This window comes from Cnephaeus nilssonii, assembly GCF_951640355.1.
Source record: "Cnephaeus nilssonii genome assembly, chromosome: 12".
In the NCBI taxonomy this organism is placed as follows: Eukaryota; Metazoa; Chordata; class Mammalia; order Chiroptera; family Vespertilionidae; genus Cnephaeus; species Cnephaeus nilssonii.
This window is the reverse complement of record NC_137083.1, coordinates 62999142-63026669: the sequence shown is the minus strand read 5'-3', so window position 1 is coordinate 63026669 and position 27528 is coordinate 62999142. Positions and strand designations below refer to the sequence as shown.

The 27528-nt window shown below is 49.4% G+C and overlaps 2 protein-coding genes across 3 annotated transcripts in view; one reads left to right on the top strand and one right to left on the bottom strand.

Annotated features, from left to right (window-relative positions):
• Positions 1 to 27528, top strand: part of SND1 (staphylococcal nuclease and tudor domain containing 1) — a 459312-nt gene that overhangs the window by 373660 nt on the left and 58124 nt on the right. The gene's annotated exons all lie outside the window — the stretch shown is intronic.
• Positions 238 to 27450, bottom strand: LRRC4 (leucine rich repeat containing 4). 2 transcript variants are annotated; one of them, XM_079785640.1, is made up of 2 exons: positions 22485 to 27450; positions 238 to 1054 (listed from the first exon to the last, which is right to left on the bottom strand). In XM_079785640.1, exons 1-2 carry the CDS (start codon positions 24253 to 24255, stop codon positions 870 to 872), a joined length of 1956 nt encoding a protein of 651 aa, XP_079641766.1. In that variant the 5' UTR covers positions 24256 to 27450; the 3' UTR covers positions 238 to 869. The 2 variants fall into 2 exon arrangements, with proteins under 2 accessions (XP_079641766.1, XP_079641765.1); XM_079785639.1 differs by lacking the exon at positions 238 to 1054 and having other exon boundaries at positions 17920 to 24355; positions 24517 to 27450.

The window sequence follows — 27528 nt, the reverse complement described above, 5'->3', positions numbered from 1 at the left end:
TAAAGGCAAAGCTTCTTTAGCCCAGTCTCTTTTCTCTTTGGGTGCCATAGTTTGAGTTTTGTTGGTTCTCTAGCAACACACTGACACAGAAGCAGCTATTGTCCACATACCCAGCAAGGCCAGTAAGCCTCAGCCTCTTCACAGGGCTGAAGTCTGTTGCCTTGAAGAGCATGAGCCGATCCCCAGAAACTCCTGTCTGTAGAGTTTTGGCTGAGGAGGCAGCATTTGGAGGGCTGCTGCTGGGAAGCCGACCCTGCTCCATGGCCTCGGTACTCAGTAGAGGGGCCCACTTACCTGAGTGGGCAGTGCATGGTGACCAGTGGAACTAGCAGTTCCCAGAGCTGGTTGTTGCTCTCAGGGAGCTTGCAGTCTCATGTGTCATCCTGAGCACAGAGCCAGGCTCCTCCAGAAGAGCACTGCCATCACAGGCATGTTTCCTGAGAGTCCTGTGGTTGAGGTCACTATTTGGATGCTCTCTCACTAGGGAGATTTCGCTAGAAACCCAGCATTGCCATGTCAGGTAGCTCTGCAGTCTTCAGATGCCAGACCTGGAGAAGGCAGCCAGCTCTCTGCGAAGCCGGTTAATTACATGTGAAGCTGCCAGCAGGACCATTGTTCTTTTCCCGTGGATCATTAATAAACCGTTCTGGCCTGCATACATGGGGTAGGGAAGTCTCTGACAATTCCATCCCTTCCTCAGCTTGGTCGGACAGGTCTTCCTCCCTTTCTTTCTAAAGCTTTCAAAATAGCTGGGGGGTGGGCGAGGGGAGGACGATAATCTCTTTCCATTTTAATGCACGCGTTTTTCACCTAGGCAGAAAAGTGGCCCTCTGCTTTCAGATAGTCTTGGTAGCCAGAGTGCACATGGCTCAAGGCTTCACCTGGGTGGGATGTGCTGGTGGCTTGGCTCTTAATATTTGCAACAAACTACAAACCAGGCCCAATTTGGAGATGAGGCAACTAGTGCAGCAGATGGCAGGTAGTCCTGCTCCCCTGGGGCCCGAGGTCGCACCATCTTCTTCCTTCAGCCAAGGCAGGCTCATTCCTTCTATGCCTGAATACAGAAAACGTTTCCGATTTTCAGAAACTTCTTTTTTTTTTTTTTTTTTTTTTTAGGAAAGATGGAAAAAGACAAAGCAAATATAATATTGGAAACTCAATCTAACTAGAAACATTTCCCTGTCAAACAAACTAAAATAGAGCTTTTCCTTTGTTGGTTAGAAAAACTTAGAATAGAAATCTACATTTCTACATAAGAGCATTGAGTGCAAAAATAAAAAATGGATTATAAATAGAAATAAGCATGACCCATTCAGTTTCCAAGGACTTGAGCATACAACCTTCAGAATACTGAGTTAGAGCATTTTGCAGCTCTAAGGGCTCTAGACATTATATAGTCCAATCCAAACAGTTCACAGTAGCTGAGAAAACTGAGCCATGAAGAAGGTAATCACTTGGGCAGCTTCACATAGTAATTCATGGGAGAGCTAAAGTCTCCACATTCCCATTGTGTCAGCCTTACACATACCCTCTCCATACCTCCCAGACGACAGTCACCACCAATAAGTGGACTTTGATTGGTGGCATGTGAAAGGGAGTGGGTGTGTGTGACAGAGGCAGACAGAAGAGGTAAGCATGTGCATTCTCTAAGTTGTATTATTTCAATGAGAAAAGGCCAGGAGGCTAAGTCAGAGGCGGAAGTCGTCGGGGCCCCAGCGATCTTGAAGACTTTAGGCGGGCGCAGAGAGCGCTGTGCACAGGATGGGAAAGCATGCCAGAGAGGGAGGGGGCCAGGTGTCTTGACAGACCTGGAATTTTCCATTGCTTTTCCCCACATGTGATCATAGAAAAACTGCTGTCTTTTTATGCCAAAAACTAAGCTTCACAAGAGCCCAAAAGGAACAACCAAAGAGTGGGAGCTGTCTTAAGTTGAAGGGGTTTCTGTTTCTGTTTCTTTGGAGTTGGGGGCAACTTTTGTTGTTTTGCTTCATGTTTTGTTTTTTATATACGGGGGGAGGAGCAGGTGAAATTTCCTAGCTGGAAGTGTCCTTGAACTTCTTGGACAGGACTGTAGCTCAATTTGGCCAGGGCACAGGGTGGAACCCCCCTTCCCCCCACCGCATACTGTGCTCTTAGACTTGCTCCCTCCACACACAGGAGGCTGATCCAAAAGCAATGGCATATTGTCAGGATCTGGGTCTCACCCCCACCCTGGAGCTGCGGCCGGTTACCCATCTTGTTAGTAATGACGTCTGTGTTTTAAGGGGCTGTCAAGTGGGGGAGGAACAAATAACATTTTCCAGCAATTTAATTTTATTAACTCTCTCTCTTCCCCACCGCCCCTCCTTTTCCAAAGCACAGCTAGAGCTAAACATACACACAAGGGCTATATTTAGTCCTGATGGTGTGGTAAAGTAGGGAAGGCACACACACAGAGGTTTATCTGCTACCTAGTAAACACAGGGAGGTGTCAGGCTAGAGAATTCAATAGTAATAATAAGCATTTATATGGTGCAATGACAGCTTTGATACAGGGCATAATTTTCTTGGGAATGCTATTAATTGTGCTTCTGCCTGTGAGCGGCCCCCTGGTGAGGGGCTTGGAGCACCACGCAGAGTTAAGCTATATTAAACATCATTTAAAACTGTGTAAAATAGAAACGGAATAAAATGTGCAAAGGTCAGAGTGGCTGTGAACATGCAGACAGGGCCCTAGGGGTAGAGAGGTTATTGAGCCTGCTGAGCCTAGTACACTGGGGGAGTTATGCTCACAGTTGTCCTAAGCTTCTTTGAGATCCCAGGTTTAGTCAGTTCGCTGGAGAGTTAGTTTATGGTATCCTCTAGCTTTCCCAAGTTCAGTTCTTCCCCAAAGGAATCTCAGAAACTACTCATTGTGGCCAGCAAGAAATGAGAGAAGACAACCAACAGAGTCTCCCAGTGCTGTCCAATGGAACTTCCTGCAGTGATGGAAACGTTCTTTATCTGCACTGTCCAGTTTAGTAGCTACTAGCCATCATGGATATTGAGCACTTGAAACATGTGTAGTGCAACTGAGGCACAGAATCTTTAATGGAATGTAATTAGTTTTAATTTAAATAGCCACATGTGGCTAAGTAGCCACCATATTGGACAATGCAGGATTCTAGACAGTCCCTTCCCCACACTAAGCTCTCTGGATGTGTTTGATTTGCTTTGCACTCTTCTTCCTGAATCAGTAATCTGGACTTTCCCCCATACCTCTGGGTGTTTTTCCTCAATGCTTTTTTGACCCAATCCTCTCATGATGTTGACTTATGCTTCCAAATTCTTCCGTAAGGGTCACTCACAATGCCAAGAAATGAAAAAGATCAATGCCTGCATCAAACCAGACAGCCATGGCCTTACCCTTGCTCCCTTTTCTCCTGACAGCCCTGAGTCAAGCTATCATACCAGGTGTTTCCTCAGCAGAAAAGAAGGGAATGGCTTTCGATCTATGGCCAAGATCACAGATCTGCAATAATCGTCACTGTTCCCACTGAACATCTGATTCAGTTGCTGATTTGACCCTTGAGTTCCCCAGAATCTGCAGGGATTGCAGAATTCCCAGGTTATTCAGGGAGCACTCTCCTGAATTTCTCTGGTTCCTTTAGCACCTGAATGGAAAAACCTTTTCCCATAGTTATTTTAGCACTGTTGAATGTTTGGAATGAAACCATTCATTGGTGTGCCATAGTGTAGTGGAACAAGGCACTACATTTGTTACCAAAATTCCCATGTTTAAGTCCTAGCTCCTCCATTTAATAAATCTTTGGCCTGGACAAAATCATTTTACCTCCCGGAGGCTTCATTTTCCCCAGTAAAAATGAGTGTTTTGGATTAAGTGACCTAGGTACTGAGAGGACCTAGAAAAGAGATCCAGCGGCCCTGATTGCTGTGAAGCCCTATCCCTCCATCTAGTTTCTCCCTTTATATGTCAAGCCTACATTTAAAGTACCCCTTCCCTGAAGCACCATACGCCTCACCTGTGTCTAATTGCCACTAACCCACACTTGAATTTGTCCAGCACCACAAACACACCCTGAGCCAGGCTGAGTGGCCTTACCTCCTCTGGTTATTATCATACTCATGTGAATCTCAGGGAGTCGGGAACTGTCCCCAGTTACTTTGGGTCACCCTCAGAGATGGCATTTGGGCCTGTTGCAGAAGGCAAGAAGTTGCTTAGCTTGGGCAGTGGGCCCATAAAGCAAAAGAGGGGTTCGTAAGTTACTTGATGTATACCGTCACGCCGACTGGCTGGGTGTTCACCAGCCCCCCTCCAGCCAGCAGTCACTAGTCACTGCTCCAGGGATTGTCCCCAGAGCCCCTGTGGAGCTGCACAGCTCACAAAGGGCCCTGTAGCATCTCTAATTGGGGAGCTGGGGAGCGGACATCCTCAGTAGAGGTATTTTTAGCTGCCATTATACAGCCTCATCTTTTTGCAGGATGTTTTGTTTACTTATTTTAAATGAAATAAATAAAATTGAAGACTGTGGCCCCAATCCCCCAGTGCAGTGCCCATACCCAAAAAGTTTTGGCAACACACCCCACCCCCACCACAGATTTAATTAATCCTAACACCAGGTGCTAAGGCTCAGATTTTGTCAGAATATTAAGCCAGAGAGCATGTACAAAAGAGAGAAGATCCAGAAATAAGAGGAATAATGCAACTGGCCTGGTGTGAGGTGCGGAGGGCCGTGGAGCAGCCTGGGCAACGCCTGGAAACAACTCTCCTAAGCTTCACAGACCTGATGGATCTGTGATTGATTGAGTGGGCCTTGACTGCTAAGGACTTGGTAGCCTTTCATTATATAAGAGTCAGTTCTGTGGCTTCCTTTTCTTCATCCTGTTCCTTGACCTGTCTCCTTTTCCATGGTGGTTTTTGTTGTGTGCCACGTGATCAAGGGCTAGAGAACTTGCACAGAGCTTGCAGCAGACCCATAGCAGGATCGTGGATTGATCCAGCCACTGGTTCTCAACCCTGGCTACACATTGGAATCATGGGGTATGGGAAGCTTAGGAAAGATACGAATACCTGGGCCTCTCTCCAAAGATTCTGGCTTCAGCAAGTACTATCTTTTAAATTCCCCAGTTACATTAGGTGATACCAAGGAATAATTTTGTTGATTGTGTTAGGAGTGATAAAGGCATTGTGGTTATGTAAGAAAACAGCTATATTTTTTAGAGATGAATACTGAAGTATGGAAGGGTGAAATGAGATCACGTCTGGGATATGTTTTACAATACTTCAGCAAGAAAAAATAGGGGATAAATGACGTAACTAAAAAATTTAAAAGTTCCCCAGGTAATTCTACTGTGCAGCTAGGGTTGAAACCCGGTGGTTTCAGAGACTGAATTTGGACCTCCACATCCTAGAAAATCAGCTTTGATTTGGACTTTGTATGACCTAAGACTGACCTTTCAGGATAATAAGTTCCCATGAGTAATCTGGACCCTAAGCTCCTGGGAGGTGAAGAACAGAATAGGCACAAATTAGACCTGTGTCTAGAGTGTATATTCAGAGTGGACAACTAGACAGCTTTGACTTTTACTGAATGACCTCAGTATCACCCATCCTTGAAAGCTGCTGTGCCTTATAGTTTACCTGCCTTGTCACCTGCCAACACTTCACACACCACTCTGAGGACCTCTCTTGCCACATCAGGGAAATAGAAGGCACGTGCCACAGGAGAGTCCTCATTTCCTCAGTGCTCAACACTTTACCAAGTGGGATTTTGCTAAAGCTGGGGGGTGGCAGGGGAGCGGGGTGTGACCATGTACTTCCCTCCCTTTCCAGGAGTCTACATGCTCTTAGCTCTGAGTGCAAGTCTGTGATGACTCTTCTGTATCCTCAGTGCCTTTTCCAACTCCCAAGCAGTGTTCTGCTCTGGCTGCTCGCTCACAGCAAATGGCAGCTTGCTACAGCCAAGCTGAATAGAGCGCTGGAAGCCTCCATGCTACTTTTACACCCCACAGCCTGGTTAGGACCTGGCTTAGCATCTCTTCATTCAGGGGCGAGCTGTTGGCTCTTGGTTATTCAGGGGACTTGGTGATTTATACCTAAACGTTAAGTGAATCTGTGTGTTGCTTACAGAGCTGAAGCAGAGGAAAGGCTGCGGACTGCCCAGGGTTACCCAACCAGCCCAGGGCTTCGCTACCATCAGTATTTACTGAGAGCATGGTGTGCCCTCTCTCCCACTCCCTGGGGAAGCCTGGAGACAGCCCTTTCCAGCAAATGCCAGCTTGAGAGAGGTCCAGAAGTCACCCCTGCACCTCTGCAGGAGGGCCCAGAGCATCTGTCTTTCCCCCCAGGGGCTGAGACAGTATTGGTCCTACCACTGCCCAGTGCCTGCATCCAGAATCCAAACCGGGGGAGCTTCTTCCATAGTCTAAAGAACAAGAGGCCTCAGAGGCACTAAATTTTAAACTTCAAGACATATGGCCTGCTCTGTATTTCTTCACAGGACTCTGGGTGGGAGGAGACAGACGCTTTCCTCTGTGGTGCTCCCCACTACATACCTCCCATCATCACTCTTAGACTATTGCTTCCCTCATTGTATTGAGAGCTCCTCAAGGGCAAGGACCAAGTTTGTCATCTCCATTGTTTCCCCAGCACCTGGCACAGTGCCGGTCACTGGACTGGCTCTAAATAGGCATGCACATGAGTAAGGACCAAAGAAAGGCTATGGCAGGGACCTTAGCCACTAGGCTAAGGGCCAGAAACCTAACATTTTAAAAAGTAGCTTCTCATTCTTTGGGCCTTATGAACCTAAACTGTGTGGTGGGGATCTTGAGCCCTGCCTGAGCTAGCTGGTAGAGCAGCCTATGACTAGGGAAGGTTTCTGGCTGGTGACAGAGAGGAATATGCTCTTTGGTTCTCTTCCCACTTTTCTTTTAAATAAATAGTAGATTCTCTGTTCCTTGGCTTCTCCCATTGGGTATTCATGGGCCTGTAAGCAATGTGTCCTCACCTGGGTCTCTGAGGAGGGTGACACGTTTGTAGGGTGGTTTCTCTTTATTTTTCCGGGGCAGTCAGTCAGTTGCTACTTGGCCAGCTCTCTTAGAAGTTACTCCTCTTGAACCTGAATGAAACCTCAGGGACCCTACCTAGCTCAGCTTAAGTAAAACCACGTGCAAGAAGTACTTCTGGAGTTAGTGACAGGACTGTCCTGCTGGTCTGACCACCCAGTCTTCTCCCTGCTCTTACAGACTCCAGAGCAGAGACTGTCTTCCTGGGTGCCCTGGAATCACCTGGATATATTTTTAAACTATCGCAGTCCTGCCTGCCTCCTCCCCCCGCAATATTCCACTAAATTTGATCTAGAGCAGCAATTTTAAACCTTTTTTATTTTGTGGCACCCATATACTAATTACTAAATTCTGTGGCACACCAAGAAATATTTTTTGCCGATCTAACCAAAAAAAGGTATAATTTAGATTCATTTACACTGGATGGCTATTGTTGTGCTGGCTGTTGTCATTTTTGTATTTGACAATCTAAAGGAAAAGAGGTCAGTGTCCCTGACCAAATAGTAGGCACTGCATGTTTTAAAAATTCTTGAGGCATACCGGTTGAAAATCGCTGGTCTGGAGTCTGAACATTGGTATTTTTTAACAGCTTCCTTGCTCCTGGTACTTGGGACTGAGGACTACTCTCTCAAAGAGCCTTCCCTAGAAGGAGCTGTGATAGCACTTGATTATCCCATAACTCACCCCTCCCCCTCAAGGAAGGTAATAGAAGAAAGCACATGTTTGTTTGCCTCTTCTGAGCATCCCGGTGGCACCTTCCTTAGCAGTTCTTAGACACAACTCCCAGACTATGCGATTGATGGTGCAGTCTGTCCTCACTCTCACACACACACACACACACACACACACACACACACACTCTACTGCTACTGTTTTTAAATCCTCATCTGAGGATATTTTTCCATTGATTTTTTGTTTAGAGAGAGTGGGAGTGGGAGAGGCAAAGGAAGAAACATCGATGTGAGAGACACATCGATTGGTTGCTTCCCACACATACCCCAACCAGGGCCAGGGATTGAACCTGCAACCGAGGTAAATGCCCATGACTGGAATCAAACCCAGGACCCTTCTAACCACTGAGCCAAACCACCCAGGACGAGTCCCTGGCTTCTTAACTTTGGGCAGGTGACAGGAGAGGAGATAGGTATCTGTGGCAGTGGTTGGATTTTGTTTTGGAAAACATTAGTGAGGAAGAACAATCCAGAACTGTGTTTGCAGTTTAAGATGAAGATTTTTTTAAATGTCTTTATTGATTTTTTAGAGAGAGGGGAAGGGAGAGGGATAGAGAGATAGAAACATCATTGATCGGCTGCCTCCTGCACACCCCCTACTGGGGATTGAGCCCGCAACCCGGGCATGTGCCCTGACCAGGAATTGAACCAGCCTCTTAGCCACACTGGCCGGGGAAGATGAAGATTTTTTAAAAATTCTACTTCAAGGAATGCTCACCTGGGTATAGTCCATCAGCTCCCAAACATCATACCTCCCACCCTTCGGTAGCAGAGTCTGCCTTATCAGTTAGAGGCAAGGCCAGATACCAGTTGAAATCCCAGACAGCTTCCTACCCTCCCTGCATATCTTGTCAGATATTTCAAGCTTTAAGTCCTTATTCGTGCTCTGCCTACTTGGCTGGCTGTTCTTGCACTTGAGCGGCTTGTTTGCCTGGACAGGTCCAAGCTGTCTGAGCCATCAGCAGCTGCACCACCTCCCTCGCGCCTTCTGTCTGAGCCAACCTTGATTCACAGTAGTGCAGATGGCCGCAGCCTTATCCAGCGACATCTGCCACTCCCATCCCTCTCCTGCCCTGCTTTCCCAGAGATGAAGGGGCTGGGCCAAGCCTTGCCATAGGTGAAGCTGGGGCTAATATGAAGACTACTCCTTGTTCATACTCTGGCATATTAACCTAAATGACATGATAAAAAAAAATTTTTTTATCTGAACCACATAAGACAAGGATACAGCAGGTCTAAGTTCACATTGTGCAGAAAACACTTTCCAGCCTGCATCAGAGCTAATCTGTTTTTGCAAATAGCCTTAGTTCCACCCACTCTGCTTCCTAAGTGTTGCTTGGAATTAGGGTGAGCTGAGAAAGAATCAGAGGCAAGAGTAGGTGTCAGAAATCACCTTTCCGTCTTTCCTATCCTTTCCTCCCTTTAATGCAGACTTGGCAACTTCTCAAACTACTGCTCTTTAGGCTCTCAGTCCCATTCAAGGTACTGAAAGGTAGTGCCCTGTAATATACCATTGTAATCAATTAGTTTCCCTTCTCCTTGTCCCTCGCTAAGAGAAATGAAGTGCCGGATAACAAATGTGAGAGGGGTCATGTGTGACCTTGTACATAAGAAAGATGTGCCACAGCAGCCAGCCACAGGGCTTCACTCTGCCTTTGCCCTTGCCAGCGTGCTGCTGAGCTGCAGAAAAGGCACAGGAGTCAAGGTGTCCCAGCCAGCAGGCCCTGCCTGAGCGAGACCCACAGCCATCCCCTCTGGCAGCAGCCTGCAGCGGGGAGGGATGCTCGGCGGCAGCCTCCTTCAACCACCTGTGCGGGATAGGCTCATTGGGGCAGGTCGTCTCTAAATCTAAGGGACTCTACCTCGCAGCTCTTGGAATGCCATTGGTACAGCAAAACCCATATTCAGATGATGCACCCTGAGGCTTAGTTAGCTGTTACACACGTATTTCAAGGCTTTCTTCTCCACTGGAGAAAGCAGTTTTAGGCTGCTTAAGCAGGGAGGAACACAGCCCCCAAAGCCAGCCTTCTCATAGGCAGATCGCAGAACTGAGGTACATTATTTTCTCTCTCTCTCTCTCTACAATTTGAGCTGTTTCCATCTGAATAAGAATATGTTTAATCCTGGACAATGACAAAATATCTTTACTGGCACCCAAGGACCAATATTATCCTGAGGAAAGAAAACAGAGGCTACCAGAAAAGGTATCTGCTTCCATCCCTACAATTTGAAGCCAGTTATTTGGTGAGCATGAGGCCAGTGGATGAATGGAATTGGGGACCTTCCACTCCAAACGCCATGGTACCTACAGCCTAGGGTAGGGTCTGCTCTTTCCTATCTGATTTGCTAAGTGAGGAAGGGAGGTTCTTTACCATAGTAGAGTACCCAGGAACCTTTTTGTCTCTCTAAAGGCACATGATAGATATCACCAAACTGGTCAGTTTCATGTTCTTCCTGACTGGTCCTTCCCTCCTGGGTTTATGTCTAACATTATATGTTGCTTTCTTTTCTTGCTACAATTTTAACCACAGGAAAGTCACTATTGAATCCATCCTCTACTCCTCCTGTCTGACCACATTTTAGTGACCTACCTGCTCTTTGTTTTTGATCCACAGATTTTAGTCACTTAGAACTGCTGGACTGAGAGTGACCACAGGCACAGTCCAGTTCTAAGTTGGGTCCCAGGGACCTGAAATGACAGTACTTGTCTTAACTCTTAAAGTAGATGTCAGATTTATAGCCAAAAACCTTCGCAATAACTTGCAGCAGATACACTCCCCCACCCCCAGTTAAGAAAGAGAATGGCCCTGGAGCTGCTCAGAGCAGTGTCAGTTGGGCACTGAGCGCCAGGGAGGCTGCTGCCTTCCCCATCTGCCATGCCCCTCAGAGCAGCAGTTCAGAGGGTTGGCCTTGGGGGCAGGGAGGTGTAGCCCCTGTCTTCTGCCTTCTGTCCTCACTGCGGCACTGCCTGTAAACCTGCCTACTAGAGACCTACAGAGGGCTGCCACGCTACCAGAGCTGCCTGTGCTGTTCCATCATCTGGATGTCTGCTGGTGCCAGGCTGCCTGGACCAAGGGGGCTGCAGAAGTACTTCTCATCGCCCAGCACAGGGCTACCTCTTTTACATTCACTAAAGCTTTAGACATGAGAGAGGTCTCTGGAGACGAGTGGGGCAAAGATTCCCCACCTGACTCTTCCTGGGTCTCAGTTCCAAATGGAAAAGCCTACCACATGGCCCTCAGTGTCTCCTACGCCACACATCTGATTCCACCTCAGCCTGTCTTATAGTTAGAGCAGCAGTTCTACTCAGTGGGGTGGAACAGGGGGTTCCAAATTCTTTACCCTGGTGGTATTTTTGAAACTGGAGCAGTGAGGCCTGAACTGCCCGATTGGAAATGAATGACCTTGTGGGGTGCCCAGGAACAGCACAGCCAGCGTTTGTTGTGGTTGATTTCCACATGGTAAGTGGTTCTAGTTGTCATCGAACTTCCCTGCCTCTGTGTGATGGTTAGGCTCTGCGTCCACTGTGGCCTTCATGCAGGAACAGGGCGGGGGCGGGGGGAGAAAGCTTTGCTGCTTTACTCTGGCACCTGAAAATGGTTCTCTCTCCAGCATGCCAGTGGGGAGCTACTGAAGCAGCACTCTAGAGAGTCACCAGGGAGACCCCTCCATCTCCCGCCAAGCTAAACAAAGCCTGTCCTTGCACGATTCTGAATCACACCTCACCAGCTTCACTCCTCCTTCCTGGCTCGGCACAGGGCACCGCCTTCCGGGAAAGTCCTGGGTGTCAGCAAGAGAGGCATTTGAGGAGAAATAAGCTCATGTAGGAAGGGGGAGTGCCACTCAGTCATCTTTTAAGAAGAAAGGAAAAGGGCATCCGAGCCACATGGGGTCTGGGTTGGATTCTTGTTGATTCGGTCTTGCTGCAACAAAGGGGCCAGCTCACCGGCTCCAGCACTGGACACTGCCAACCCCATCCAGCTGACAGCCAGACACAAAGGAACGCATGCTCTGTGTGCACAGACGGGTCTGCATGTCAGCATGAGCCCATTTTTAGCCCTTGCCCAGAAAGGGCGGCCTGCAACACAGTAATTTAATTAAATTTGCCTCCCTCCATGGCCCACATATTTGAAGATGTTTGGGGGGAAATGAATCTGGCTAAGGAACATTACCCTGCCGCTCTGCACTGCCCCAGAGCTGAGCCACAGTACCATAAAGGGTCTCACCATCCTGAATATGGCCCAGGGCATCTGTCTGCACTGCAGGCTCTCTGGCCAGGATGACTGCTGGCACATCTGGCAAGGCAGCCTCTGGAAGCAGTCCGTCTCCATCACAGGGACTCCCCACCCCTTATTTTGCAGCAGCCTCAGCAAAGCCTCGGCAAAAACTAGAGCCACAGTGTTAGCTCTCCCCACTGATTTTAGTGTGTAGAAGAGAGAGGCAGAATGAGAGGACTGCACCCCGCAACTGATACCACAGCCTCAGTAACAGTTATCACCCAATTTCAGTGTTACCTCTGCCCTGGAAAATGATAGTTATTTAGGGACTTGAAATTGATATCCCCTACTCTTACTTCCAGAGAACTTATTACCATGTTTTATAACACAAATGCTCATCAGTTTTTGTCCATTATGCCTGAGCTCAACCCATACCCATATTCCACACCCCACAGGCCTCTGCTTGCCTCCCAGCCAGCCAGCGCTTGTCTTGCATTGAGTTCAGCCACTCCTCGGGAAGCACCTCAACTTTTACTTCTCTTGTCTTCTCCCTCTTGTCCAGAATGTCTGCACTGTCTTCTTATCACTTACCTCTTACCTGTCTCTCAGCCTTTTATGTCTTAGGTCAGCAGTACCATGCTTGCTGGAGAAGAGCATTCTTTCTGGTTAGCTCTCTCCCCACCAAAAGCACATCCTCCTGGCTGGCTAATCTCTCCTGTGTAATGATAGCAGCACCTCTGAGATAAAGGGAATTTCTCTGGCACAGCTTGTATCAGCACCAGCAGAACACAGGCTGTTGCTTAGGAGTGGGAATCATTAGAGTCAGACCATTATTGGAGGGGACTGGTCTCTAGGGGCGCTAGCAGAAATTACCGCTCCTTAATAGATGGAAACTCATTTACTTGAACCCCTGCCCTCCTCTTTATTTCTCTGCATTCCCCGCCTCCCTTCTCTTCCTGGCTTTGAAGTTGAAAAGAGACGTAGCTCCACCAATCCAAGATGGCAAATTTCTGCTAAATTGACTTGGTTAAAAGAGATCCTTGGTTGAATGAGGCTGTTCTTTTAAAATGTTTCTGTTGGGACTTCTCTTGAAACCATTGTGACAGGACAGATTCTAATTAAATGTGTGTGATAAAACTATAGCCAGGGCCACTTTGTTTCCCAAGAGAGTTTGTTGAGATGTTCACTAGCTTCTTAGACCCCTGTTTCAGAACAGGCCTCTGAGTCAGCTCGGGCCCTCTGAGCTTCCCAGTACCAGGGAAAGCAAGGGAGTTCCGGAAGCAGGACTCCTGACTTCTCTGCTTCTCCAACGGTCCTCTTGACCTTGAATGGACCTCTGACATGATTTAGCTTCTGCAAGCCTTCCCCACACAGGGATACATGTTCTTTTTTTTTATTATTATTGATTTCAGAGAGGAAGGGAGAGGGAGAGAGAGATAGAAACATAAATGATGAGAGAAAAATCATTGATCAGCTGCCTTCTGCACACCCCCTACTGGGGGTCAAGCCCGCAACTGGGGCATGTGCCCTTGACTAGAATTGAACCTGGGATCCTTCAGTCCACAGGCTGAGGCTCTATCCACTGAGCCAAACCAACTAGGCCTCTTATTATTACTTTTAAAACCTCACTCAAGGATATTTTTCCATTGATTTTTAGAAAGTGGAAGAAAGAGGGAAAGACAGAAATATCAATGTCATTGAAACACATTAACTGGTTGCCTCCTGCATGAGCCCTGATCAGGGCCAGGGCCAGGGCCAGGGAGGAGCCTGCAACTGAAGTCCGTGCCCTTGACTGGAATCAAACCTTTTTTTTAAATGTGGTGTGTTTTTTAATATTGAATTTAGAGAGAGAGGAAGGGAGAGGGATAGAGAGATAGAAACATTGATGAGATTGGCTATCTCCTGCACACCCCCTACTGGGGATTGAGCCCACAACCCAGGCATGTGTCCTGACCGGGAATCAGGACCTCTTGGTTCATAGGACAACGCTCAAGCCACTGAGCCACACGGGCCATGCGATAACATGTTCTTTACCTTACAGCTCTTCGCTCTTGTAGGGAAGGGAAGGGCAGTGTAAGCAACAAATGCTCCTTTTAATTTACAAGATGTTTTTGGGATGCCATAAGAGCTCCCATGCTCTAGAACACTTGTGGTAGAAGAGAAAGAAAACGTTGCCTGATTCCTCAGTTCTAGCTGTCTGAATAAAGTCATGAGTGGTTACCAACTGTCTCAGAGCATTAAACACAGATAAAATGCTGGTATACAAGGACTTCCCCTTCTCTTCCTCTCTCTCTGGAAGCAAACTGGACGGGATTGCACCAAATTGCAAACTCCAGGGGGCACTAATCACTTGGTAGTTTCTGTAAATGGCACCCCCTGGAGTTGTAAATCACGGTGGGACCTGCTGGTAATAGTGCTGGGTTGAGAACTCAAAGACCAGGGACTGTTCTCTGCGTCACCAGCGATGTGACACTGGGAAAGTCACATCTCCCTGGGCTTCATTTTCCTCATAAATAAAATGAGGAGGTTCACCTAGATTTTCTGAACTAACTTGGAAGTTCCCTTCACGGTCTCCATATCTGAAGTTTGAAGTCACAAAACATCATTCCTTCCTCAGTGTCCATTGCTATCCCCAGGTCCACCAGCCTTGGTAACACACCTGTGATGTGAAGGTGCCCTCAGCTGACTTGATACCACTGGGAGAGCAGCTGAGGACTTAAAACAGGAATGTGGACGAGGGATTAAAGAAAGGGAAAGCTACCCTGTAGGCACAATGGCTGAAACAAGAACATGGAATAGGCCAATTACTTCTTCTTTTTTTCGTATTTCTCTGTGTCTTCAGGACCTTTTTTCTCACACACATATATACAGCACACCCAGTCATTGCAATCACTTCCCTTACAAGAGAAACAAAATGAAATGCAAACATGCTTTCAGATATCTCAGTCTGGCCACATCCCTCCAAGTCCCCTCTACCCATTTCTCATTTAAAAGTTGTCTTCCCTTTCCCTGGCCCCTGAGCAGTCTCCTTCTTGGCACTCCTTCCTTTCTTATTCCAGACTTTCCCAATTCATCCCTTTAAAGAGATGAATTGGAAGAATATGCTGTCATGTCTGGAGGAAGCCATTGTCAATTCACACAGGCAGACACTAATAGGATAAAGTATTATCCGACTTCCTCTAAGTCCAGAAATTAAGTCTTCTTGCAATGGGAATAGATTGTAACTTGTAACCACTGCAGCGGTGGGTCGCAGGAACAGGCTGTTAGTGTCTGAGGCCTCAGCTTCATTTTGGGGACTGTGCTGGGCCTATTGTGAGGGATGCGCTGAGCATTCCTACAAACACGCTGCACTAGCCGGGGAACTGCCTCTGCAGAGAACTGCCAGTAACTCATTCAGTTCACCTACAGGGTGCAGTCTGAGTGGGAGAAGCTGTCTCAGTGGTTTTAATGAACCTGGATGAGTGGGTAGGTAAAGGGCCTTGAAGACTGGGAAGAAGTAGCCCGAGGCCAGGAAACCAAACTTTGCACAGGAAACAGTGTGTGAGAGCCCTTCTCAGTCATCCTTGCTGACTCATTGAGCAGAAAGAGTGACTTATCTAGTGAATAAATCAACACCAGCACAGACTCGGGAAATCAGGGTTGAGACCTTAAAGGAACTGTTAGAGACTGTAGATTAAGGACTTGCCTTGGAAGAGGAAACAGCATGAGAACTGTTGGAGTAAAGAGCCGTCAGTCTTCTAGAATGGAATGCTCTTGCTGGATAGCCTAGGTCCTCTCATGGCAGACGATGGCACTTAAGCAGGAGTCGGGGGAGCTGATATGGGAATTGATTGGAGTATGCTTTTTATTAGTGGGGATATAGGAAGGTAGGTGAGTAAGAAAGAAACAGGTGGATCAAGGACTCTTCCTTTGCTATTTAGTAATTAATCTAAACTGCAGTGATTGCTCCAGAATTGTTCCTAGGTGCAGACTGCATGGACCTGAAAGGCCAAGTGCTACTTTGGTCCACATAGTCTCCACACCTGGCATTAGAGTAGCCTCTCGTCTCAGTGCTTCCCTACTGCAGGTTCAAAATCTTCTCGATGGGGTAAACTGGAGAAGACAGTGCCATCCTTTCAAATGCTGCCTTTGACCAGAGAGCTTCCCCTGCAGGCCTAGGCCTAGGCCTAATCTCTGATTCGCTGCCAGGGCCCATGTACACTGACCTCCCAGTCATCATTATCTTTTATGGAAAAACATGATTTATATAATGCCCTCCCTCTAGAATAATACTCTTTTTGTGGATAAAACAGTGAGTTGCACCCTCTCCTCACCCTTCATGGCTATGCCTTAGTAGAAATGAGGGAGTGTTCACAGGAACCCATCAGGGTTAGATTATGGCCCTGAGGGCCGGTTGCTTCCCCCAAACAGTGGACAGCCTCCAGTTTAAGAACAGGGCTGTTGTGGGTAGGTGATGTGGCCCAAATACTGATAGCAAAGCTGGCGTGTACCAGAAGATAAAACCTGTGATCATCCTAAAAGCTAATTCTAGCCTTCATTAGGAAATAGAGATGCAGTCTTTCTTAGGCTTCTCTTGGAAAGTTGATCCTCCCTGCTTCTCTGTTCCATGCCATGAATTTCACACTAATAGTCCTCCCCCATCCAGGGTCCAGCCAGCCTCTTTCTTAATAGGGTAGAAGAATCTCCCTGGCGTTCCTCTTTAACTGCATTGCAGACCCTTAGCCTGTGTATCTGCCATATAGCTCCATTATGCTCTTATTTGCTCAAATGATGGTGATTTTTTCCTGCCTTTTCTCCAAGTTTTCCAATACTGCTTTAAAGCCCCAACAGCCCTTTTCTCTTCTGCCTCCTGGTGCCTCTGCCCTTCCCACCCCCACCCTTGGTAAGGCACCCTGGCAGAGAAACTGGGGTAGGTGGAGAATACTCTAGAAAGCTTACCCTCTTAGTAAGGGACCACGGCTTCCTAGGTAGATGTGTATTATCCCAGCCTTCAGCCTGTGCACCAACAGCATCTTCCTTCCTTCCTGCTCACCACAAGGAAAGATAATCTATTCCTAGATACAATGCCTCAGGCCACTATAGAGCTGGATTAGGAGCAGCACACAGGGCAGTGTCTTCTAGGAAGAAAAGTACAACCTAGCTTTCCCGCAGTGCTTGGGCTTATAGATGGTGCCATCCTGCTGTCCCTGACCACTGGACAATCACCTTTCCTCTCTGGAATAGCTCAGTAGGCCTTTTCTCTCCCTTGGGGCGCGGATGGGATTCAAGAATAAACGTGGTGATGAGGGCTAGGCAGTTGGCCTATCCCCTTAAATATATCATGAAATAACTACCAACTATATAGCATTACTAGGTGATGTCAGGCGCTGTAATAAGTGTGATTTTATACCTATAATTTCAATTCTCACAATAGCCTATGAAGTAGTAAGATAAATTCTAACATTATGTCCATTTTACAGATGAAGAAAGAGTATTTGTCCAAAGTCACACATCTAGTAAGTGATAGAGCTAGGATTCAACTGAGGAAGACTGGCTCCAGGTCTATACCTAAAAGTGCTATGCTATATTGCTTTGCAGATATGTTTATTCCACTGATCTGTTCCTGAAGCCTTTATCCCTACTCCAAGAAGCAATTTAATTTAAAGAAAAGACAAAACAACCTTAATCCACTGCCCAAACCATTCTTCCCTCTGAGGGGAAGGGTACTTTCTGAATGGATGGAGACCAAGAGAGGTGCTTTGCGACAAAGGCTGCCTTACAGTTTAGCTGAGGCAGGGTTTAGAAATGGCATGAACAGTGCCTGTATTAGCTGATGGCATAGAGCACTGAGTGCTAGCAGAGGAGATAAAATCAGACATATGTTTGGCTGTATATTTTCTCTCTCTCCCTCCCTCCCTCTCTCTCTCCCTCTCCCTCTTCTTTTCTCTAATTTTAAGTCCCTGCTGCATTGTTGCAACAAAACGTGGAAGCACTAATTGTGCACTCTGGCCCCCTGAGGTAGTGGCCCACTCAGCCCTCTCCCAGTCTATTCCATCTCCACTGCGTGAAGCCAGAGCTCTACTAATGGCCATGGACTCTGGACCTCTTTGTTATGTTGTTCCACCTAGCACCCAGCAAGTTGCTAGCCTCAATACATGTTAAACAGCCGTGATAAAGCTAATATCTCTAGGCCTTAGAAACTAGCCTATCTACTCTACCTTCATTGAAAATAGGATGCAGCATTACGCTGAAGAAAAGGCCTTGGAGCAGATGATGGGAGTAGCAACACAGCATGGCATTTAAAGAGCTAGGGCTGGGGTAGAAACAGTGGAGGAGAGGAATTAAGGAGCCTGCCAAGAGTCTGATTGTTGAGCCAAATAGAAACCACTCTGCTATGGAGAACTTAACCTGATGGGTGCTGTAAAACCTCTGTCAATCCTCTACTCTGCGAAGTTCCAAGGCAGGGAGAAGGCCAAGCCACCTTTTCCACTGTGACACACTACCTTATCTACTTCACTCTTTCCCTGCAGCGGTTACCCTCTATGGCAGTGATGGCGAACCTATGACACGCGTGTCAGCACTGACACGCATAGCCATTTCTGATGACACACGGCCGCTGAGGCGGCCGCATGCCGAGGATGAAACATTTGCTGCTCCTGAGGATGAAACATTTGCAAAATAATGTTTTTTCCTCAAAGTGACACACTACCCGAGTTATGCTCAGTTTTTTGGCGAAGTTTGACACACCAAGCTCAAAAGGTTGCCCATCACTGCTCTATGGGCTCCGGTAATTTCTGTTTGCCACTGAACCTGAGCATCAGGAAGCTATTTCGTGCAATTCTGAGAATCTAGCTCCTTAGTGGGCACAGAGTTGTCTTGGGCCAGCTGTCAGGCCCCTGTGGTCAGAATTCTGGTCAGGCCTTGAGGACAGTAGAGCCAGTTCTGAAAGAGATCGAGCAGCTCTAAGAGGAAGGAGAAGAGAACACAGAGATATCTGTAAGCAGGTCCCATTTTCACTGCATATTGGACAGGAAAGAAATGTGTTCTCGCTAGCCAGGAAGGGCCCAAGTGAGAGCACAATTTGGCTTGGTAGTCAAGAGACCTGGGTTTCAGTCCCACCTCTTCCACTAACGAGCACTGTGACCTTGGATATATCTTTCAGTTTCTCTGGGGCTTGATTTCCTTGACTGTAAAATGTGAAGGGATTAGACGAAATGATTTTTCATGGCCTTTAAAAAAATCTATAATGAATATTTCTAACAGCATATAATCAGCAGTAGAGTCTTTTCTTCTAATATGTTGTTAAAACTATGCCCCTGAAGAGCTACCAACCCATGTTCCATTCTCGGGTAACAAACACTACAGTTGGACCAAGCTCTCGATGAATCACTAACTCAGCTGCCCTTTCCATGCTCGTGGGACTCTGAGGAGTTGTCCCAAGCACCTGCTGCGAAGGAGGGTTGCTGCTCTAACAGCTGAGTGGTGCTCAGGTCTAGGAGGCCCAGTGAAGAAAGGAACTACCTACCGCCTTCCAGGAACCATAAGCTCAGTCCCCCCCAACTCCTCCGAAGTTTTTTCTGAAAAGCACTTCTTCCTCGGGTTCCAAGTCCTAAATTTGCTCCACCCCCACGACCAATGCATTTGTTCTTAGCGCTCTTCCCCAGGAATGTTTCAGACCCGTTTTCCTACCTTCCCAATCAGACCTTTGTTATTCCAGAGATACTGTAATTCCCTGACCGTCCAAATAGCTGTCAAAAAAAGGAGGGGTGTTAGGAAGTTTCTGAAGCAGCACCTTCCACAACTGCCTCTGAAACTGTTCTAAACCGCCTGTGTCTTGGGGCACAAGGGGGCCATTTCTCGCTTTTTCACCTGGGCCTAGCCAAGTCCCCCCTTTTACTCTGCCGCAGTTTTCTCTCTTTATTGGAGGTGAGTGGCAGTTGCTGTGTGCCCAGGCATATATGCTTCCACAAAACCTGATTCCCAGAAATGGTGTATATACACCCAAGAGGATTAAGAATTGGCCCTTTCTTAGGCATTTCTTAGCCAACTGCTGCAAAGTGCTGCCTGCCTCTCTCCCTGTTCTGTGCCAGAGATAGCACACCCACTCAGGCCCGATTCCCTGCATTAGTACAAATACTAGCGCTGAAGAGACGCAGGGTCCCAGTTCATGCAGCCTCCCTGGACCTCACTGCTCAGTAAGCATCAAGAGACAGACACCCTCCACCACAATACATGTTTGACTGTTTAACACCCAGAGAACCAAAGCAACACCGCCTGTGGGAAATTGAAGCCCAACAACATTACTGCAGACCTCTTAAATCCAGGTCCCCCGGGGTCGAACTGGTGCTGCCTGAGCAGCTTCTGCTGAGGTGGCATTCACCTTTTGGCCAGGTCCCAAGAGCCGGAGCTGACCCATTTACCCTGCTTTCCCAGGACAGAAAGAATTTGGTTTTACCCCCAACAAAGCCAGGGACTAACACACTTAGCTCATGGAAGGTGCACTAGAATTGGGGCGCTTTTATTTAAGCTAAGGAAAGGTTGTTGACAGCTTTAGCATTTCCCACACTTTAAAAAATTTAACATTGTTTTCTCCTCCCACCTCACCTCTCCCCTCCTCCCCTTCCCTTTTTTTCTTTAAATAGAAATGACTTCGTCAGTGCTCATAAGAATTTATAAGTTCAGGGTCTTACTCAAGTTAACCCTTTGGGAACATTGAATTAAAAATTGAACAATATTTATTAAAATACAAAAATACACTTTTCTCACATTACAATCAGTGTTCTTTTGTTGGCATTCCCCCCCACCCACCCCACCCCCTTTCAAATCTGAACCCTTTATTTCCTTTTAAAGCTAAAATAATAAATGAAAGAAATTACAGCATTAAATGGACCAGAATAACAGAGATCTCTGCCTTTCCCACACATGCCCACCCTTTATCTTCCACCTCCTCCTGAGGTAGGCCTGGGAGAGGGAAGCCTTCCCCCTTGTGCTACATCCAACAGGACTCCATGCAGAACTTACTTTTGTGTACATGTGTATCACTTGTTTTTCCTGTGGATTTCACATCTTTTTGTGAAAGGCTTCATTTTACTTTAAATGAGCCTGTGTCCTTGTTCTCTCTCCTTTTTCTTCTCTACTTGTATTCTGCCCCCACCCCATCACGACAACTAGTTGACATCAGCTGTAATAACCCCTAATGAATCAGCATTTAGAATAGTCACCAAATCACAAGCATGAGAAAAGCTTCCACTCCCCCAAGCTCCCCACTCCCAGCCTCCTCCCTCTCCACCTTAAAACAAAACCATTTTCAAAAATCATAAAATGCCATCATTGTCTACAGTCATTTGTCAGATACTGGGAACAACAGGTGGACATGGCACAAAGCTAATTTATGGCCTCCTGTGAATACGTTCTCTCTGCTTCTGCCCTCCCTTCCCACCCGCTCTGTTGCCGCACCCACTTCAGGGCCTCCTCCTTCTCCTTGGGAAACCCTGAATAGACACTTGCCTTGAACAGATTGGGTTAAGCCCAACTGCAGGAATCTGGTGCAGTGTGGAAGCATTTGGCTGAGAGCTACGCCAGCTCCCTTCCTTCTCTGCTCCTTTCTGAAGCGCTCTGTCAGGCAGGGCACACGTGTGTCCCAGTGCACAAACCAAGAAGACTTACCCACATGGACAGACATAAAGACTCAGCCCCTTTAAGGATTCATTTGAATTTGTGTGGTTTTCCTGTTTAAAATACATTTACAGATCTATCTTCCCCTTGGCCTTTGAAGAAAAAAAGTATTGCCTCTCAACATTTTAGCACAGTACAAATTCTTGGTGCCTTTTTGTATTTTTTAAATAAGATAAATCTGCAAAGACAGCTCTCAGTTTAAGAAAGGTGTCTATAAGAAATGGATATTCCTGTATCATTTGAAGCATCTTCTAAAAAATGACAGATTCAGTCTACCTCCCCACCCTTCAGCAGCCCACACCCTACCTCTTTAGGGATGTTTGTTGATGTCTTACTTTGTTTTAGCTTAGCACTTTCAACCTTATGCCAGAAACCCCTTCTGGCAGCATAGCAAGTTGACTTGTGGCTTCTACCCCCCACGACATTCCCAAGAACCCCACTCCCTGTTTAAATAGAACTTACAAGTTAGAAAATAGTTTTGTTTTGATTTTTTTGTTTTTAAATTTTAATATAATCTTTTCTTTTACCAGCCCATAGATTTAATATATAAGCATATACAAGAAAAGTCTCTCCCCACTCTGTACAAAAGTTGCTGTCTTTTTGTGTGTGTGCATTCTATTGCATTTTATAAGTTTTGGGGGAGAGGGGCGTCATATTTGAGTTTCCTGTACCTTGTCCTTGGTATGGGTCTGAATTATATAAGGTTCAGAGATAGTGGTGACTGTGGGGTGCAGAGAGTTCCCCAGGCTGTTTTCTGTCCAGTGGGCCCCATGTGCTGGTTTGTAGGTGTTGTAGTTAATATGGTCATGAATTGTGGGCAGCACTACTGCCCCCTCACCTGATACACCGGATGGAGCTGCTGTTGCTGCTGAGGATGCCGCTGCTGGGATGTCTTCATCCACTTGGATAATCTCAACTGTTCGGGCGGCCGTGACCGTACTCCTCTGCTGGTGCCGCTTACGAAGTTTATAGAAGACAATCAACATGGCGGCAGCTAGCAGAGTCACTGCCACGAAGCAGCCAATGATGATCTTGGTGGTCTTCATGACTTCATCCAGGCTGGTCTGCATCTTGTCGTTGGTGTCTGTCGCGGGCACTGCCACCTGCTTGGGCACACGGGTGGTCTGAATGAGCACCGTGGTAGAGGTGGTATATGCCGGCTGGTAACCAGTGGACGTGGTAGGAACAAGCTTGTATTTACGTGTTGTATCCTCGGGTGATATCTCGGTGGTCTCCACTGTGACCGTGGTGAAGAAGCTATAGTTGGAGGTGTTGAGCTCGGCCGTGCTCACATTGAGGTAGGCCGAGGCGTTGGAGTTGCCTGCCACATTGGTCACCATGCATGTGTACACCCCAGTGTCTGAGAGTAGCACGTGGGAAAAGTTCAAGGTGCCATCACTGAGGACAGAGATCCGGGGGTGGCGTGAGGCATGGCTAAGCACTGTTCCATTGGGCAGCATCCACTTCACAGAGGACATAGGGGGAGTCCGACACTTAAGTTCCGCCATCCGACCCTCAGAGATATTGAGGTCCCGAGGTGCATCCATGATAAAGGGGGCAGAACACTGAAAGGAGGCCTGGTCCACCTCCACCAGGTAGCGGCCTCGCATGTGCAGGGGAGCATGACAGCGGCCACAGCAGGTAGAATTGGTGGGTATATACTCCCGAAGCCACCATGCTAGCCACAGAATGTCACAATCACAGTTCCAAGGATTGTGGTGCAGGTGCAACTCCACCAGGTACCTCAGTGGAGTGAAGAGGTCGTGGGGCAGAGAGGAGAGGTTATTGTGGGCCAAGTTGAGTTCCACAAGTGAGGCCAGCCCATCAAAAGCATTCCGCTCAATCAAGCTGACCTGTGAGTTCATGACCCAGAGCTTCTTGAGGGAGCTTAGGCCGTGGAAGGAGCCAGGCCTGATCTCAGGGAAGTGGTTCCCTGACATCTCCAGCTCCTCCAGCCCTACCAGGGGGGTGAGATTGGGCATATCTTTAATGTTACACATGCCCAAGTTCAGGTACTTGAGGTTGAATAGCCCCTCAAAAGCCCCCTCAGAGATGTACTCCAGCTTCTTGAGCTCCCCCAAGTCCAGGCGCATGAGGGAGGGCACACGGTTGAAGGCATAAGAGGGGATGCTTTCTATGGGGTTGTTTCGCAGCCAGAGCTCCCGCAACTTGGACAGGTACTCAAAGGCCCCACTGGGGATGACTGTCAGCCAGTTGTCGAACAGCTCCAGGGTGTTGAGGCTGGCTAGGCCATTGAAGGCCCCCACCTCAATCTGTCGGATGGAGTTCCTGCCCAGCTGCAGGACCTCCAGGTGGTGGAGATGTCGGAAGGTGTCGGCCTGGATCATCTGGATATTGTTTTCCATGAGGTTGAGGTACCGGGTGTTGGAGGGAATTCCCTGCGGGACCTCGGAGAGACCCCGGCGGGTGCACACCACCTTGCTGAACTGGTTACTGCACGAGCAGACAGAAGGGCAGTTCTGGGGCCCAGCGGAGGCGGCGGCAGCGATGGCTGCACACAGAATCCACACTTGCGCTGTGAGGTAGGCGACCGGGAGCAGGACGGCATTCCAGGTGTGGTGCACAGTTACCTGCCACAAGAGCTTCATGGTGTGGCACGTTCATAATTCACCATCGCCCGGGATTTTGGCTCGGAAAGGAGAACCAGCCCTACCCCGGCTTAAGTGAGCTAGGAGCGCCTCTTTCCATCTGGAGAAGGAGGTGGGGAGGGGCGATTAGAGAGACGGAGCAGATCTGCCAGAAATACCATGCCAAACTCAAGAGTGGCCCCTCGGCCGCCAGCCCCCCTCAAAACTGAGACTTTGTCGCCCACTGCAGCCATCCCCACCCAATGATTCGCCGTCACCTACCTCGGAAGGAAGGCAGGGAGGAACTGGCGTGGTGTCCTTAATCGGTCTCCCGAGCTGGCCACCTCGTTCCCATTCTCACTTCTTAGTTGTAATTAACAAAAGGGGGAAGGAGAGGGGGCGGGAAGGGTGGAGGGGAGAGGGGAGGGGGAGACAAAATGGCTTCTAGTAATTCCGGAGCTGGCTACGCCGGAGCCGCGGAGTTGAGGCGCCGGGGAGAGCTAAGGCCCGGCGGGCTATGCAGGTGCATGCTCCCCCCTCAGCCTGAGGAGCGGCGCCACAGCGCTTCCCGGCTTTGTCCTTGGACCCTGGCACCGGCTCGCACCAGCCAAGGGGGAAGCCGCTTCATCGCCGGGGTGACTCCGGCGCCCCCGGCCCGCTCCCGGGCAGCCCCGGCGGGAAGAGGGGGCGCCCAGCTCAGGCCGCTCCGCTGCTGCGCTGCCCGCTCTCCCGGTGCGGCCGCCCCAGCGGCGGCTGATGCAGTCGTTAGCTCGCGGGGCTGCGAGAGTTAAGAGGCGGCGTCGCGGCTCCGGTGCCCTCCCCAGACACACACCCCCTTCTTCGCTCGCCTCTCACGGGTTAAAGAGACACAGCCCGGGCTGCTGCTCCCAGTCCGCGGTCATCCGTCCAGCCCCGAGGGGCAGCGGCGGGCGGGCAGCGCGGGGACCAAGTCCGAGGGCTGGAGCGGCGCTCGGCGCCGGGGCGCGCCCGCACCGCAGGCCCCTTCGGGGAGTCCGGGGGCGAGCGCGGGTCCGGCACCGGCCGCAGCGCCGGGCAGCGCGTCACCGCCCGCCGCAGCCGGGGCCCGGGCGCGCCTCCGGCCCTGGCTTCGTGCGGAGCGAACGAGTTCGGGGCTGCGACTCCCGGCGCCTTTAGTGGCTGCGCTGCCCGCGAACTGCGGCGGCGGCGTGAGCAGCGGGGGTCGCGGCTGCGGGAAACGCTCCGAAGCCCGGGGACATGATCTCCGCTCGCTAGTGGCAGCTGTGGCGGCGGCGGCGGGGCCCCTGCGCTCGGCGCCCACCGCGTCCTCGCGCCGGGCTGGCGGTGTTGCAGGCGGCAGCCACGCAGACTGCTCTCTCATCCTTTTGTCCTTCAGTCAGAACGTGAATGTACTGCTGACGCATACTGTTCTGGGGAAGATTAGCGTGATGCAGTGCTGCTCCGTGCGAACGGCGCTCCCGCCGCCCTCGAGGGGTTAACGCCGGCGCCTGCCAGCGCCGCCGCGCAGCCCGCTCAGCCTCCGTCCCACTTCCTCCTCGCCTTCCCTTCCTTCCTCCCCTGCTTCCTCCGAACTCCCCCACCACCACCCCCTCCCCGGACCGTTTCCTCCGCCCCCTCTGGACGAGGGAGCGGCCGGCAAGCCGGCGGGCGGGCGGGCGAGCGGTGTGAGCGTCTAGTGAGCGGCGCGCAAGTCGCGGGCGTTCGCAGCTATTTTGGTCTGGTCGGTCGCCGGGAGCCCGAGCCGCCGCGTGGCTGTCGATAGGCTGGAGCGGGGCTGCTGCGGGAGAGACCGCCCCGCCCCCGCCCCGCACACGGGCACCGGACAGCCCCTGGCACCCGGTGAGGTGGGCTCAGGGGCCGGGAACCTGGAGCGCGGCGGCCCGCGGTGGGGCTGCTGCTTGGCCAGCCTCCCGCCCGGACCGCGTCATCCTCACCCCCGCCGACTGCTGACGCCCCTGGCCGCGGGCTCCCGCCGCGTGCGCAGAGTTTGGAGCTGCACCGGGGGACGCGGGGGCGGCCGGGGGCGGGGGGGGGGGAGCGAAGACCGGCTGCCTGAGCGGCTGCACCCTGGCCTCTCCGTCCGCCCCTCCCTTGCAGATTTCCTCACCCCTCCTCGGCTTTAACTAGGGCTTTAAATGATAGTGATAAAAGGGTAGCGGGGAGGCAAACAGTGGAAGGAAAGACCAAGTGCGGGGAGCTGGGGAATGGCAGCCTGGGACAGCACGGAGGCTGGCAGGAAGGATCGAGGTGAACTCCCAGAACCCAGGGCACAATCAGTTCATTCATGGAGCCTCAGCTTCTCACTCTTCGCGGCCCTGTGACCCCCTGTACCCTCCCTGCCCTAGAGGATTGGGGAGGAGGGGGGCGTCTTAAACCTGCCCCAGGAGCTTCACCAGCTCCTCTTCCGATCCGGGACTTCCTGAAAAGAACTCTGCAGCAAGTTGCCCCTATTTGTAATGAGAGGAGACCCTGGGGCACTAGACAGACCAGTGTAGAACAAGACTAGGTTAGGTTAGCCGTTTTCCAGCCCAAAAAAAAGGTAACCCCTTTCTTTTTGCCTAGTTAGGGTGGGGCTAAGCCATTGGAAGCCAGTCTGGTAGAATTTGGCCCTGGGGTTTCACATTGCTTTTTCTCAAGGCCTGGCTCTAGACCCCTCCCCCGCAACACCGCCTCACCTAGGCAAGCTTGCTTGTTAAATCACCTGCACGTGGGCTATTGGCTTAAGAATGGGGAAGTCCTGCATTTCTCAGCTCTCAGTCTACACGATATCTCAGTATGGTTTGCTGCCAGTAACCTGAGCCTCATCCTTATATATGCTAGGGATTCTTGAAGTCCTGGCAAGTTGGATTCCCCATTATTTACCAAGACGTTTTTATTATGCATTTGCAGTCAATATGTTACCTAGGGTCACATAGTAAGCAGTAGAGCCAGGATTTGCACTCTGGCAGAGCTCAGGTGTCTAGGACGTGATTCCCCAGAGTTGTCTCCCTATTGTTGAGAACTCAGGTTTCATCCATCCACTTGAACGCATTTACTGGGATGTTTCATGCTCTCCACTGTAGTAGGGAGGGTGTGTTTTTGTTTAATCTTCACTTACCCAGTGAAGTAACTGCCATAGTTGTCTCCATTTACAGATGAAAGTACTGGGCTCAGGCAGGTAAATAATATGCTTAAGGTCATACACCCAAAAAGCAACCGTCAAGCATTTCAATTCAGTCTTCCAACCCTGAGCACAGTGTTTTCATCACTATAACAAAAATGTCCAACGTGTCTACTCTGCATAGAGTAAATAGT

Excerpts from the sequence above, each read along its gene's own strand:
- LRRC4 (XM_079785639.1), bottom strand. The coding sequence starts at position 24,255 with ATGAAGCTCTTGTGGCAGGTAACTGTGCACCACACCTGGAATGCCGTC.